Genomic DNA, 13,783 nt, shown 5'->3' on the forward strand with positions numbered 1-13,783 from the left:
AGCAAGTTCTCCTGCTTATCTGGGTTAGCTGCTGGAGTCCTAAAATCTTCCCTCCCTTGTTCCCAGCTGCTCTCTCCCTGAGTAGGCAAATGCCCAGCCCAGGTGAGCCAACAATGAGAGCCCCATTACAGGCAAGGGAGGAGGCGCCTTGCCTTGAACAAAAGGCCTTTTGATCAACAGCAACACACCTCTGCAGTGTTCTAGCAGGTATGCAACCGAGCAGCTCTTTGGACTTTCTAAGCTGGTAAAAATGCCATTAAAGCAGCATCTCACCTTCTCTGGCCTTGTGCTCCCTAGACCCCAGTATTCCAGAAACAAGAACACCTGGAACAGCATTGCAACAGAGGAAATTCCACACACACACACACACTACTTGAAAAAAAACAAGGCCAAGAGGCAGGAAGGCGGACAGGCACCTGGACCATGTGACTCATGGGCAAAGTGCTTCTTGAGAGCTTTTGGCTGCGGTTGAGGGATTGCAGGCTCTGTGTGCTTTTGTGCAATAGCAGGTGGGTGGGTGCTCCCCCCCTTTAAAAAACAGCTGCAAATATCTACCGCCAGCAATTAGTTTTGCTGTGGAAAACAGGCATGGAATTTTAAGCCTAGGGAACAGAAGCTTGCAAGTTGGCTTTAGTGTGCATTTTGGTACAGGTGTCATTGGCTAGGGGGTGATCCTTGCAAAACAATTCTGGGTCACATTTCCTCCAGAAATCCTGCTTAGAGGCAATCTGTGTCTGCCTTACCCTCTCATCCCAAAAGCACACAATGCTTGCAGCAACTGATCTTTTGACAACCCAGCTGAAGACTCAGCTTTCCTGGTCTGTCTGTTCAAAGCAGCCATATTCTTGGGGTTATACAGCCTGATAGCCTCACCACAAAATCCCCTACCCTGTCTGGTCTCTCTTCAGTCTTTCCACCCTGACACAGTGCAAGAGGGCCCCTCACTCAACCCAGCCAGCGGCGATCCCTGATGATATCAAGGGTGCATCTAGTATCTGCAGAGGCCTTGCATCGAATCCTGCCCCAGGGAACTCTTGGAATCAGATGGGGAAAAGGCAGGGGGGCAGGGGACCAGAGTGAAGCAGGGCTGTGGGAGGGCTTGATGTGTGCCAAGGCTGATGAGGCCTCCCTCCCTTTTCCTTTTGCAGTTCAGGTCTCAGCCCTGGTAGGTGGTGTCATAAAGGAGATGGTCCCTGAGTGTCTGCGGAGTGTCCTTCCTTTTCCACAAAGAAGCTAGACAGCCAGATCCCCCAGCACATCTGCAGTTAGCAACTGAAGTGCTCTGAGAAAGATTCCTCCATCTCTCTTCCTAAAAAGACCCTCAGAACAGCATAAAGCCAGCGGAGGCAGAAATTGACATGCTGAAGAAATTGACGAGCAGCGGCGGCGGGGGGGGGGGGGGATTGACTAGCTGGTGATGCAGTGGTCCTGGGAAGCCCAAACTGCACCGCTGGCAGCCGATGTGGTATCGTGCAGGCCCTCCACTGATCGCCACAAGGGCTGAGAACAAAGCCCCCAGGCCCATAGGCACCCGCCTGTCTCTGGAGACGAGCCCCCAGAGGGAAGAGCGGGGACCGCTCAGGTCCTACTTGCGGGCTTCTCAGAAGCCTCTGGCTGCTGGACAAGGCGGGCCTTCCTTATGCTATTAGCCACGGGTGATAGTTAGGAATGGCGCCTCCCCGGCAGGAGCAGTCTGCCTCTGAAGAGCAGTCACTGTGGGCAGAAAACAGCAGGTTGCCGTCAGTGCCGCGGGCTGCCTGGAGGCGCCTGCTCGGGGGCAGGAGGCAGGCTAGGGCGCGGGGCGGCGCGGGTCCCCCCTTGGCCCGAGTTCCCGATGCGGCTCTTGGTGGGATTCCGGGCGGGGGCTGGCGAGGGTCCGGCGGGGAGAGGCCAGGGCGGAGCCGCGGCGGCCGTCGAAGAGATGACGAGGCCGCCGCCCGCTCCTCTCGGCGGCCTTTCCTCGACGGGGCCGCCGCGGAAGGAGGCACGCGGGGCTCGGCGCAGGCGGCGGGGAGCAGCCCGCCCGGGCGCGCGGGCCGCCGCGCCGCGCCGCGCCGCGCCCCGGGGCGTCTCCCGGGCGGCCTCCTTAAGCGCCCCGCCCCGCGCGGCAGGCAGGCGGCCTCCCTCGGCGCATGGACTTCGACGGGCGGCTGCTGCGGGCGGCGGGGGGCTTCGGGCGGCGCGCGCGGCTGCTGGCCGCCGCCTCGGGGCTGCCCAACGTGGCGCTGGCGCTGGCGCTGGCCGCGGGGCTGCTGCTGGCCGCCACGCCGCCGCACCGCTGCCGCCCGGACCCGGCGCTCCTGCCGCCCGCGCTGCGCAACGCCTCCGGCCCGGAGCTGCTCGACGTGTCGGCGCCGCGCGGCAGCGCCTGCCTGCTGTACCGCTACCCGCCGGCCGGGGGCGCCCTCGGGCCGCCGCCGCCCAACCGCACCGGGCCCTGCACCCGCGGCTGGCGGTACGCGCTGCCCGAGGCCGGCCTCCGCTCCACCGTCGTCACGCAGGTCGGGCGCGCGGGGGCGCGGGCCGGGCGGGCGGGCGGGGCCCCCGGGCGAGTGCGGAGCGGCTCCCCCTCGGCCCTGGCGCAGCCGCAGGCAGCCGAGGGTCGCGCCGCGAAGGAGGCCGGCGCCCGCGCCCGAGGGGAGACGCCGCAGGGGCCCGCTGGGTGCAACGCGCCGCCCTCCAGACGCTGCCCTGCGGCTCCCGGGCCCCTGCCCTGGCCGGTGCGGGTGCGGGTGCGGGCCCCGCCGTCCGGAGGGCCGCCGGGTGCCCGCCCGCAGGGAAGCAGCCGGGGAGGCGCGACCGCCCTGGCCTAGAGCTCGCCGCCCGCTCTGCCTTGCAGTGGGACCTGGTGTGCCTCCGGCGCTGGCTGGTGCCGCTGGAACAGACCACCCACCTGCTGGGGCGGCTCCTCGGATGCGTGGGCTTTGGCTCGGCCTGCGACAGGTGAGGTGCCGCTCCCCGCCGCCCTTGAGCGCCCTGCGCGCTGCGGCGCCTTGATGAGGGCCGGGTGCCTGCTTTCACGTTCCTAAGTAGAGTCCGGGGCGAGGGAATGCTGCGTTTGCCTCCAGCTGCTGGCCACGGAGCCGGGAGGCGCCAGGGCGTGGGTGCGCCAGGGCAGCGACCGCAGCTCAGTGGCCGGGCACCTGCCCGGTAAGCAGAAGGCCCCACGCGCAGCCCCGGCATCTCCCGTTTAAAGGACGGGGGGGGGGGGCTTCCCTGCCTGAGACCCTGCAGAATCGTGCCAGTCGAAGGAGCAATCCTGGGCTGGGGGGCACAAAAGGTTGGCCTCATCCAAGGCAGCGTCTTATGCGTCTTTGCGGCCTTTTAAAAAAGTACCATCTGGGAGGGGAGTTTGCAAATGTAGTTATTATTGACAGAAGGCACTGCGTTTCGCTGCTTTTGCTGGTGTTGTCTGTTGTATAGTGACTTTTTAGTACTTTGTTAAATACTTATTTATCGCTTTTCTATTTGTTTTTGGCATATTTTGGAATGTTTCTTTTGTACGCCACCTTGAGAGTGTTCTACCCGGCTTAAAATCATTTTAAATGAATAAAACAATGTGTCATCCCCCCCCCCCTTGCTGTTCATGCAGAAATATGGGTGGGACCCTTTGGCTGCTTGGAGATTTTCTTAATGGTTCTTCAGAATAACAAGTTATGTTTAAGATGCAGTCTGGTATGCATGTTTAGACAGAAAAACCTCGTGCAACTCCCAGCATTCCCCAACCAGCTCTGCTAGCTGAGGAATGCTGGGAATTGTAGGACATCTTTCTGTCTAAACATCTATAGGATTGCACCCTTAGTTTCTTTGCCATAGTCTGAGGAAAGGCTTTGATAGATGTTGCTGAGCACACCTCTGTTTTGTATATGAAATAGAATGGTGTCATATTGTATAGAAATCAGATATGCTAAATTGCTTTTAGCTAATTTAACGATACGTCGGTGTTTCCTGCCACAGCTATTTGCCACAGCTCCATGTACCAAGACAACAATGTTAAAAGTTCTGCAGTCTTCCAACGTCTAGCTGCCATCAGCCTAAACAGAATAAATTCCTTCGGTGCCACTTTTGCCATTTGTTCTCTTCACGTTATTAAGAGAGCGAATACTGATGGGACATATATAGCTTTACTTGTAATGTTTGCCATTTCTGAAAAGATCATGTTTCATACCTGTAACAAAACAGGACATCACTGCCACATATGAATATATATGTCCTGCTGATTGCAGTTTCTCTATCATTTTGTATTATTTCTATTTGCCATCCTTGCCAGATGTACAGGAATCTGTAAAAGAAGGGGCGAGGGATGTAGAACATTTACCAGGAAGGCATTATCTTTGCTCCTTTGTTCCAGCCCCCCTCACTATATACCTCTTGGCCACCTGACTTTGACACTCTCTTAGCAAGGGGGAGTCTGAGATAAAACGTTCTGTGTTTCTTATTAATAAAATAAAACAGTACTTCATAAAGAGGTGTGAGGTCTTTGTAAGATGAGGCTCCTTTTTGGGAGACCAGGGAGGGTGTGTCTGTTCCCTTGGAGCTTGATAGAGCTGGTGATAATGAATTGTCCTGCAAAAGTGGAATGCTTTGGAATTTGATGTGTTTCTGGCTATTGTGCGCTCATGGAGATTTGTTAGTTTGAGGCATTTATTAGTCTGATGAGCACCATAATGATCTTCAGCAGCCAGGTAAATGCAGAAAAGCCAGAGACCCAGGTTGCATTGCAAAGGACGCTGCAAAGGGTAGCCTTAAAAAAGAAGTTAAAACCCAGTCCCCTTTGTCTGCTCCATCATGGAACAGTAACTGAACTGGCAACTGTGCTGAGAGGTGGCTGGGGTACCTGAGTCAAGTTGCAGCCAGTGGGAGTTCCCAGGCTGCTTTGCAGTCTCCCTCACTGTCCTCTTTCTCCCCCCGCCCACTGTTCACCCTCTAGGTTTGGCCGGCGGGCCACTTCCATCGTCTCGCTGATGCTCTCCCTCCCCCTGGGAGTTGCGGTGGCGCTGGCTGTGAATTATGTGATGCTTGTTCTCACGCGGCTGCTCTTCGGGGCAATGCTGGCTGGAACCTTCCTCTCCCTCTACGTCGCAAGTGAGTGGCACCCGGTCTGCTGGGGTGGGAGTGTGGGCACTCTGGGGAGGGGCACTGCAGGTTCCGCGACTGTGCAGAAGGGAAATCTCTCAAAGGAAAGCAGGGAGGGGGGGAGGGGCTTTTCTCACAAGCTGCCACAGTTGCGTCCCGCCAGTCCGTGGCACGTAGATCTGATCGGTTGTTTGTGAGCCCGTTTTAATCTGCCTTTCAGGACATGCTGCCCTCGCCAGGTGATTTACAATACTACAAAAACATGAACATACTATTACAATTAAACACAATGCACACACCAGTAGCAAGCACCAAATGCAGACTGGAACAAATGTGTCTTCTGGGTTTTTAAAGCCAGCAGTGATGAGGTCACAGGTACTGTATCTCCCTGGGGAGGGAGTTCCAAAGGTGTGGAGCCACCACTGAGAAAGCTCTATTCGTAGTACCTGCCAGCTGAGTAGCTCTTGGCCAAGTATCTCCAACAGCAGCCTCTGCTCATGGAAGAAGCGGCGTCACATCGGCTGGCCCTGCTCTCAGCTGCACGGCCTGCGGCTTCTGGCAGGAGAGTCGCCAGGGCCTCTGGGCTTAATTACATGTGTCGGAGGCCATTTTCCTAACCTGATAAATCCCGTCAATGTGAATGAGTTCCAGGGGGTTTGGGGAATACGTTTTTGCTGGTTCTCTTGGGGCATCCACAGGCTGCTGTGACCCTGTGGAACTGTGAACTGGGAGTAACAGCTTCCGCTGTTCACAGGTCTGCTGGTCCTCAGCCTCTTGCTTGCTCCAGAAGCTGAAGGGGGACCAAGGGATCTTATTCTATTTCTTCTTATTTATTTATCAGTAATACTTCTACACTGCGTAATGTAGCACAATCGCCAAGGGCGCAACCCTGCGGGATCCACCCTGGGTACTCGGAGGCCTCCGAACGCGGAGGCTTCCAAGTATCCAGTGCAGAGCAGAAGCCGTCTCCTGCACCGCGTTCTGGGGAGACGGGTATTTTGCCCGCCTGGCAGAGGCGTCAGGGAGGAGGAGAGACGGAGGTGGGGGCGGCTGGGGAAGGCCTGGATCCTGTGGCCCCAGTCCCCTCCCTGCCCACCGACATGCCCCCTTTCACCCCTCTGTGAGCTCGTGTTTGTGAGCTCGTGGAGAGAACCATGCCGGCTGCTTCCACACCGCCTGCAAGGGGGCAGGGAGCTCGGTTTCCTGGCTCCGAAGGAGGCACGCTGGCTCTGGCCTCGGATCCAGGTGTATCCCATGACCCCCAGATGCTGTCTGGGGGGCATAGAATCACTCCCTCCATGGTTTAGATAAAAATATTTCAGATCACAGTTAAAAATACATGTATATTACCAGGCTAAATCATGTCCACTTTCAACAACAAATGCAAGATAAAAAGGAACAATAAAAAGAAACTAAAACGGAACAGCATCATGACGATCAGCTGCAAGTCAGGGAAAGCTTGCCTGAACCAGTACATTCTCGGGAGGCATTTATTCTTCTTCTCCAACCTAGTGCTCTCCAGGTATGTTGGACTACAAGCACCATCGCTCCCAGCCTGCATGGCCAATGACTGAGCTGGCAGGAATGATGGGAGTTGTAGGCCACCATCTCTGGAGGACGCCAGATTGGGGAAATTGGTCGCAGAAGCAGGGCGCTTGCCTGCCTCTGGAGAACAAGCCGGAAGCTGGATAGTGCCGGTCGGTCTGTGCTGAAGCAGAGACCCCGGTAGTCACCGGCTGCCTGCCCGTGTGCCCCGCTCCGCCTGCTCCCTTCCGTTTGTTCTGCATCTCCCTGTGCTTCCTTCTCAGGGCTGGAGCTGTGTGACCCTCCCCACCGGCTGGTGGTTGCCATGAGCGCTGGCTTCTTCTGGGTGGCCGGGGAGCTGCTCTTGCCAGGGCTGGCCGTGGCGTGCAAGGCGTGGCGGGTCCTCCAGGGGACTATCACGCTGGGGCTCGCCCTGCTGGCCGCCTGCTGGTGGTAAGTGTGCCCCTCGGCCCCTGGGTGCTAATGTGAGGGACAGAAGCCACCTGGCGATTACGGCACAAAACTCCTTGAAATGAGAGAGGCCCGCAAACAGCCCTGGGCTTCCTAGAAATGGGGACGTTGTCCTGAGAAATGTCACCCCAAGGGGGAAAACGTGTGTAACATGTCTGCGTTTTATAAGAATGAGTAACGGCCACTCAAACTGTGAAGGCTACAGCCATAAGTTTCTTGCATTTTAAAAACTGTAAACAGTTAATTTTGTAAAGTTGGTGGTTGCCATGATGTTGAGGGGTGGGCACCGTTGTAAGCACGAACCAAGACAGAAGAATCGCATGGGTGTCTCCTCCTTGGGGTGGCGCAGCTTCTGCGTAAATGGCTCTGTGCAGTGCACGAGGGATGAGGAACCTTTTCAAACCAAGAGCCAGTCTGCAGCATCCGGGAGGGAGCAGCAGGCGAGCGGCTCACTTTTGCAGTTCATCTGCTGAGCGTTGCAGTGGCCTCTTGCTACAGGGACGTGTTCATGGACGCGGATTCAAATCGCTGTGAGATATGCTAAGGGGCAAGTGGGAGCGTGGCATGTGGCGAGCAGAGGCCAGGAAGATTAGGTACATTTCCTCATGGCCTCAAGGGCCGCTCCTGCAAGCTTGGTGTGGTAATCTGTGGCCCAGCGCTGTTCAAGCATCCACACCCTTTATTATTGCATTAGTCCTCAGGAAGCAGCTAGAAGTGACTGGGTTGCAGCTGGGTCCAGCATGTTCCCTCGGCCCTTGAACACAAGGGTTCCAGCATGGTGGTGCTCCAGTGAAGAGGTTTTGCTCTGCGCCAAACTCACTTGGCTGTGACCTTGATAGGGCTGGGGAGGTGTGAAGGGAGATGGAGTTCCCGAGGGGGTTGCGGTGGCTGCCTCCCCATGCCTGGAAGGGTTGCAAGAAAGGCTTGGGAAATAGCTAGCTCAAATGGAGTTGGTATGGAGAAGCACCTCTGGCAGGACAATACCACAGAGGAGAACTTCCCTGCATTGGACGACCCAGTTGGCTACCTACAGGCAACTTCATCCACACCCTTCCCATTTCACTTGGACAGCCTTCCCTGTCCTGGTGCCCTCCAGAAGTGTTGGACAGCAGTTCCCATTGGCCATGCTGGCAGGGAATGGTGGGAGTTGCCATCCAACACATCTGGTGGGTGTCAGGCAGGGAAAGCCTGCAATAGGATATAACATACCTGTTTCCTCTACATGCAGCAGCCATTGCTTAACATTGCGCATATGTGCAGCTGTGCAGTGTTACACGGCAGCATCAGGAGTGCAGGACAGGTGAGGACTCCGTGGCATCGGGCCAGAGCAGGGCACATCAACCTGACAACTTTAATCTAGTACTGGTGTAAGAGACATCGTTGTCATGTTCAGAGTTGTAAGGGCGGCAGAGAGAGTTGCATGATTACAGAAACGGTTTCTGTGGCTTTACAGCTTGTGTGTCTCAACTGCCTTAACCCTGCAAGGTAGGCTAGGCTGAGGAGAGTTGGCTGAGGCCATCCCATGAGCCTTGTCACTAAGCGGGGTGGAAGGGCGAGTCGGTTTCCCCATATACCCGGCCCAAGCGTGGCTCTCTTGACGCTGCCCTCTAGAACGCCAGTCGCTGGGGCCTTGTGAAGTACGAGAGGGGGAGCTAAGCAGCACTGTTCATCTGCTGTTGATCCCCGCCCCCATTATTAGGGGATGTGGCTGCCCTTGCCATCAACAGAAGCCAGAGAAACATCATTTATTCCCCCACCCCACCCCAGTTTCCTCTTGCCATTAGAGCATTGCAAGGGTGAACATGTGGTCACCGCCACCCCCATTATACAGACCGGGAGACTGAGGCCAAAAGAGCGGCCACCCAGTGGGCTTCCCGTGTGAGCTTGGTCTCTGACCGCTAGACCACTTTAGCTCCGTCCCCCTTCCCCCTCCCTTCTTCCCCCCTGGTTGTGCTTTCCAGAACAAAGGAGCAGCTTCGGCGGGCTCTGTGCCAGGCCTCGCCAGCAGCCCAGCCCACCTGTGCTGTATCTTTCCCCTGGCGCAGGTGCCCCTCCCTGTTCCCTGAATCCGCCCGCTGGCTCTTGGCCACTCAGCAGCTCGAGAAAGGCAAGAGGGCTTTGCGTGACTTAGCCGAGGGCAACGGAGTCCATTTGGAGGAAGACTTCTACACTCAGGAGCACCTTTTTGCACGTGAGCTCTGAGGGGTGTTGCAGTAGGCTCTGTTCTGGCCTGCAGCAATGGGGGTGTGGTGTGTTTATCTGGGGCGGGGCGGGGGTGTTTGGGGGATCTCAGCCCTGCCATGTTGCTTGCAAAGTCCTGGGCCCATGTGTCATGAATGCCCCAAACCCTGTCGGCTGCAGTCACTCCCTTTGCCTTTTTGGGTGTGTCTCCTTTTGTGTGGCTTGCCCCTTGCCACTAAGATCTGATAAGCCCCCGTCCTTACTTGGCACACACCAGCTTCTCTGAGCTGGCATCAGCCTTGAGTGGCCGCACAAACAGGAGGCCCTGCAAAAGTTGAATCGCGCTCAAGAGAAGGGTGGAGGCCAGCTGCAGTGCGTGGTGTTTTGGGTTCCTAGAAGAGCCTTCAGTAACCTGGTGCCATCCAGATGTTATAGACATCAACTCCCATCAGCCCTAGCCAGCATGGCCGATGGTCAGGAATGCTAGGAGGTGTAGTCCAAAGCATCCAGAGGGCACCAGGTTGGGGAAGGCTGCTTTAGAAGGACAGCATTACCTGTGAATAACAGGAAGCAACTGGCAAAGGTGGCTGCATCAAAGGTGAGGCGTGGAGGAGAGAGACTTCTCCACGGTAGCACCCCAGTTCCACAATCCCCTCCCCTGGTGCAGAATTCACTGTTGTTTAGGCATCAAGCAAATGCCCATTTTCTCTCTCTCCAGGTTGGAATTGAATTGCTTGTTGCTGCCGGTTTTACTCACTGCTTACTCTGTACTTCTCACTGCACAGTTTTGTTCATTTTAACTTTTGTTGTTAGCCAACCTGAGAATATTTCATATCACAGGACGCATGTAACGTTTTCAAATACATCAAAATATGTCCTGGGGTTCCTGATTAGCGGGGGGGGGGGGTGTCTCAGGAGAATAACAGCTTCTGATTCTGTCCCCAGAGCGGGACGACCTCTTGGATGGCCCCCCCCAGCCGCAATATCACGGCATCTGCCAGGTTTTCAACACCCGCGTCGTGTGGAAGAACAGCCTTATTCTGGGCTTCACGGCGTAAGAGCCCGCTTGGTCAGGGGGAAGGGCCGGGACGGCAAGTCCGGTGAGGGGTGTGGTGGCTGTGGACAAGGGGGTGAGCACCGGCATCACCCTGCTTTTGGCTCCCAACTTGTTTCCAGCGCCCTCCTCCCAGCGCATTCCTTGCACTGTGGAATTCCACGCTGCCTTCCACAGCCTGTGCTGGGTCACAGCTCACCATCCCTGTAGCTGCCTTTTGATTTGCGCAGCGTCCCCCAGCCTTTCTCCCCTCTTCCCCTCACCTGCCCGTCTCACAGGCTCATTGGGAGCGGCATCCGTCACTGCTTCACCCGCAACCTGACTCCCTTCGCGCCCCGATTCTACTTCCCCTACTTCCTGCTGGCAGTGAGCGAGGCACTGGCCATCCTCTTCCTGTGCCTGACAGTGGACCGCTTTGGACGCCGGGCTGTCCTCCTGCTCAGCACCATCCTGACGGGCGTTTCCTCGCTGCTCCTGCTGGCCCTGACTCAGTGTAATGAGGTTGCTGCTGGGAGGTGTGGGGCGGGATGTGGGGGGGGAGAGCGCGAGAGAGCGTGGCTGCTTCTGCTCCTTTTGTCTGGGGTTCCAGCACAGAAGGATCAAAGCTGTCCAAAATCTGGGGTGCCCTGGCCTGTTGTTGGGGCGCTTCCTTCATGCTGTGCCTGTGTTGCGTTCTGGTCAGGGGAAATAAGCTTTTCTGCAGCCAGCCTGGCCACGGCACATGCAGCTTGACTCGCTAGCTTGAGTCACCTGCTGAGGTTTGCTCTACAAGCACCTGAGGTTTGCTCTACATGGATTGCATAAGCCAGGAGTGGGCAACTGGTGGCCCTTTGGATGTTTTGGCCTACACCTCCCGTCATTCCTCACCATTGTCTGTGCTGGCTAGGGTTGATGGGAGTTGTAGGCCTAAACGTCTGCAGGGCCATCAGTAGCCACCCTGGCATAATCACATCTGCTGTAGGGGGTTAGCAGCTGGACAGACCTGAGCTTAGTCCCCCTCTCTCGTCACTGTTCCCTAGACCTGATGGCCTGGCTCATCCTCGCACTCTCCGTCCTGGGCATTCTGGCATCGCAAGCGGTCGCTGCCCTCAGCGTCTTGTTTGCCAGTGAGGTGCTGCCCACCGTGGTCAGGTGAGAGAGAATTCTGCATCTCCTTCTCTGTGTGCGTGTGCATGCGTGCGCGTGCGTGCGTGCGCGCACAAGGCAGAAACCAGCAGACTTGGAGCCCAGAACTTAGATTAAGAGTTTGACTGCAGCTTTATCCCAGCAGGACAAGACCCAATTTGCGCATTTCTCCCCCCGCCTCCGCATGTCCTGTGAATATCTAAATCCATCAGGACTGTTGTATTAATGAAAACATAACGGGGGCTTTGCATGCACGAGGCCAGAGGCACATGGGGAGCTGCCTTCGACCGAGTCGGACCCTGGATCCATCTAGGCCAGTTTTGCCAACACTGACTGGCAGCAGCGGCGCTCCAGGGTTTCAGGCAAGAGTTTTTCCAGCCCTACCTGGAGATGCTGCTGAGAATTGAACCTGGGACGTGGTGCACGTAAAGCAGGGGCTCTGCCCCGGCCCCTCCTGAAGTGCCTGGTGTTGCCTGATCCTGGCTAGCAGGTGCTAGGAAAGGCTCTTCCCTGCCTGCGGCCCCGAGGGGTTGCTGCAGCTAGAGTTGCCTGTGCTCTCTTCGACTGATGGGCTGACCTGGTGCAAGGCAGCTCCCCGTTGGCCTCAGGCACCCGCAGCCGTTGCAAGCAGCTGTGGAAACGGCAAAACAGATAGCTGGGGAAGGAGAAGAGGACGGGAGAGCCATGCGTGGCTGGGGGTGATGAGAGTTGTAGTCCAACCCATCTTGTGGGCATCCATTGGGGGTCATGCTTCCTTCTCGGCCAAGGCTGCTGGCCATGCCTCACCCAGGCAATCTGCCCCCCGACCCCGGCATGGCTGTCATTGGACTCCCTGGAGAGGAGGAAGAGTTAGAGGCCCCAACAGAGGATGGCGCCCAGCTCCTGCCAGGGCCCGCACCGCAACAGGGGCCTGAGTCTGTGGAGGAGCTTGCTGAGGTCCCAGCTGCTCAGAAAGGGGGGGGGTCTGCCTCAGAGGAGGAGGCCGAGCAACCCCCAAGTCCCAGGGAGCCATGGTGCCGGGGGGGCAGGCCCAGCTCAGGGAACCTCGATGACAGGCCAGGCCTTGGGAGGAAGGGGGCTCCTCATGAGTAGGCCTCTGACCAGAGAGTTCTAGCGTACTGCAGCTGAGCCCTGGCTGGGGCAACAGGCTCGTCAGTGTCTGCCTATCCCGTGCTGGAAACAACGCCATCCCAGCAGCTCCCCTGCCTTGTCCCTGGCCTCCCGGACCCTGCCCTGTGGTGGATGCTCTGTGATATTCACCCTTGGGCTCCTTCTTGACTCTGTTCTTGGACTGCGTATTGCACACGTCTGCTGCTCTGTGTTTAGACCTCTGCCCGCTCCATTGACCACTGCTGCCTTAGCCTGACCCCACGTAATGGACCGCTTGCCTGCTTCATCGACCGCTCTCTTCCTTACGTCCCTGCACTGGCCATCAGAGAGCCAGGGTTCCCTTTGCAGCGGGACAGCGGCCCTGCTCGTTCCCAATTCTGCTGCCTTTCCCCACTCTGCAGGGGTGCTGGGCTGGGCCTGATCCTGGCCGCCCGGTTGGTGGGCCAGGCCGCCGCCCCCATCATGGACCTCCACCACAGCCATGGCTTCTTCCTTCACCACGTGGTCTTTGCCTCCTTCGCCATCCTGTCGGTGCTCAGCATCATGCTGCTCCCCGAGAGCAGCAACAGGCCCCTGCCGGAGTCGCTGCAGGACGGGGAGAGCCAGCGCCGGCCTCCGCTCTTCCGCTGCTCCACCCGCCGGCGCCACCACGACCACCTGCCGCTGCTCTCCGCTCGCCCCGGGGCCAGCCCCTATGACCCCGACAGCTATGCCCGCCTCGTCACAGCCACCAAGAAGATGCTGGCCGGCCGGCAGGGGCCGGATGCTCAGCAGGCCACGCAGCTGCTCCTGGAGCCCCCGCGGAACAGCAGCGCTCAGGAGGAGGTGTAGAGGCGGTGGGCCTGGACTGCCTGGAGGGCTGGCTGGGGGGTGAGGGTGGCAAGGCTGTTCCAGCCCTGACGAAGCCCCTGCATGAGGGGCTGTTGCCCACAAACCCTGCCCTCGTTGCGTTCCTAAGAACTGGGGCAAAAGGGCGGGGGGGGGGAGCCTGGGAGGAGCCGTCTGTCACAGGAGAGGTTCTGCCATCCGCCCCTTGGCTGAGGTTCTTGCCATCTGCCTTTCTACCTGCGGAGGCGTTAATGCAGGGGTGGCAACCCTCCTGCGGCCTACTGTAGCCCTTTGTGTTGCCCTCACGAGGCCCCTGCTGCCCCCAAATCCTGGCGTCCCCATTGCCATGTGCTCGGAACCCCCCAGCCCTGGGCTTCTAATAAACTGCTTGCTGCCTTCATAGCTCCGTCTTTT

At 57.8% G+C, this 13,783-nt stretch overlaps 1 protein-coding gene across 1 annotated transcript; it reads left to right on the plus strand.

The window, feature by feature from the left end:
- Nucleotides 1-2,117: 2,117 nt before the first annotated feature.
- SLC22A31 (solute carrier family 22 member 31) lies at nucleotides 2,118-13,775 on the plus strand. The gene is made up of 9 exons (XM_084812733.1): nucleotides 2,118-2,501; nucleotides 2,840-2,943; nucleotides 4,931-5,085; nucleotides 6,885-7,053; nucleotides 9,117-9,262; nucleotides 10,198-10,306; nucleotides 10,585-10,799; nucleotides 11,326-11,437; nucleotides 12,943-13,775. Exons 1-9 carry the CDS (start codon nucleotides 2,133-2,135, stop codon nucleotides 13,370-13,372), a joined length of 1,809 nt encoding a protein of 602 aa, XP_084668859.1. The 5' UTR covers nucleotides 2,118-2,132; the 3' UTR covers nucleotides 13,373-13,775.
- Nucleotides 13,776-13,783: the final 8 nt, after the last annotated feature.

The sequence above is a fragment of the Heloderma suspectum genome, chromosome 8, assembly GCF_057233095.1.
Source record: "Heloderma suspectum isolate Gila_16-S chromosome 8, 16-S_ref, whole genome shotgun sequence".
In the NCBI taxonomy this organism is placed as follows: domain Eukaryota; kingdom Metazoa; phylum Chordata; class Lepidosauria; order Squamata; family Helodermatidae; genus Heloderma; species Heloderma suspectum.